This window comes from Lactuca saligna, chromosome 1 (assembly GCF_052625555.1).
Source record: "Lactuca saligna cultivar CGN05327 chromosome 1, ASM5262555v1, whole genome shotgun sequence".
NCBI lineage: Eukaryota > Viridiplantae > Streptophyta > Magnoliopsida > Asterales > Asteraceae > Lactuca > Lactuca saligna.
The window spans coordinates 93,359,955-93,361,613 of record NC_136417.1 but is presented as its reverse complement, the minus strand read 5'-3'; the positions used below and the strand labels follow the sequence as shown (position 1 = coordinate 93,361,613).

The 1,659-nt window shown below is 39.5% G+C and overlaps 1 protein-coding gene across 1 annotated transcript; it reads right to left on the bottom strand.

Moving 5' to 3' along the window:
• Window positions 1-372: 372 nt before the first annotated feature.
• On the bottom strand, window positions 373-1,104 carry LOC145009742 (uncharacterized). The gene has a single exon (XM_078968382.1). The coding sequence runs from the start codon at window positions 1,102-1,104 to the stop codon at window positions 373-375; it is 732 nt and encodes a 243-aa protein (XP_078824508.1).
• Between the last annotated feature and the right edge of the window lie 555 nt (window positions 1,105-1,659).

Sequence of the window (1,659 nt, the reverse complement as noted above, 5' to 3'; positions counted from 1 at the left end):
GCTTGACCACTTCTTACATGTTCGGGTTCAACCGCCTTTGATGTTGCACTACCAGCTTTGCGCATTTTTCCAGGTTTATCTTGTGAGAGAAATAAGAAGGGCTAATCCCATTGATATCGGTGATGTTCCATGCAATGGAACTCTTTCTCTTCTTGAAGACATGGACTAACTCTTATTTTTCGGATTTGGTGAGGTCAGAAGCTATAATAACAGGTTTTTGTTCACCTTCTTCAAGAAATGCATACTCGAAATGATCAGGTAAAATTTTGAGGTCTAATTTCGTTTATTGTACACTGAACACATCGAGTCCAAGTCGAAATCCCCGTCTGATCGCAATTTATCGGACGGACTCGTCGAGTCGGTAGATGCTACTCAGCAAGTCGAGTTTTCAGCACTCCTGATTAGTTCATTGTATTCAACTTCTTCAAGCAGTCTTTGTATCTCCTTCATATCTCTTTCAGAATCAAAATCATCTTCAAAGGCAGTGGTAGAATTGTTTGGCTTGTCTTCTTTCCATTCTTCCATTAATTCTTCCAACATATCAACCGAAAATGTTGTGTCATCACTAAACCTTGCATGCTTCATGGCTTGATCAACTCCAAATGTAACTGATTCATCTCCCACCCGAAGGGTAAGTTTAGAATCTCGCATGTCTACTATAGCATTCACGGTGTTGAGGAAAGGTCTTCCAAGTATGATCGGGACTGGAGGATCCGCTTCCATGTCTAGTACTATAAAGTCTGCGGGGAACACAAATTTATCAACTTTTACTAGTAGGTCCTCGCATATCCCCCTTGGAAATGTCATCGTTTTATTAGCTAAGTGAATTGCCATTCGAATTGGCCTTTGCTCCGGAAGGTCTAATTTCTTAATGAATAAATATGGAATGAGATTTACACTTGCACTCGAATCAGCTAATGCATGTATAGTTGCTATATTTTTGAATTGACAAGGCAAGGTCAAACTACCCGGGTCACCTTTCTTCTTAGGTAATATGTTCAACATGGCGTCTAAAAAATTTTCATTGAGAACCACCTTCATCACCTCTTCCATCTTCTTTCTATTTGTAAGAAGCTCCTTTAAGAATTTGGCATAGTTAGGCATTTATGCAACCACCTCGATGAAGGGCATATTAATTTGAAGGGCTTTGATGTGCTCCATGAACTTTTGATAATTAGTACCAGGCTTATCTTGTCTAGCTCGGCCTGGAAATGGAAATGGAGGCTGATAGGGTTTAACTGGAGGCTTGTTTTTATGTTCAGGTGGGGACTCGACGAGTCTGTGTCTTCGACTCGGCGAGTCGAGTCGGGTTTCTACGATTTTTGGTTTTCTTCCTCCTCCTCTTGTATCAATTTCAGATCTTCTTTCTGAATAGGGGTCAGAGTAGTAATAATCTTCCCACTCCTAGTTGTTTATATATTTATATGTGCATATTTCAAATTATTTTCGGTGTTACTAGGAAGTCCACCCGGTTGTCTCTCGTTTATTTGTAGTGCAAGTTGGCCTAGTTGTTTTTCAGTGTTAAGAATGGATGCTTCATGATTCCTAAGAAGAGCTTGTTGATCCATCATCATAGTGTGGTGTTATTTAATCATGCCTTGGTGATAACTAGTAGGATTATCTAAATAAAAACACTCAAACAAAAGAGTTAACAGCTAA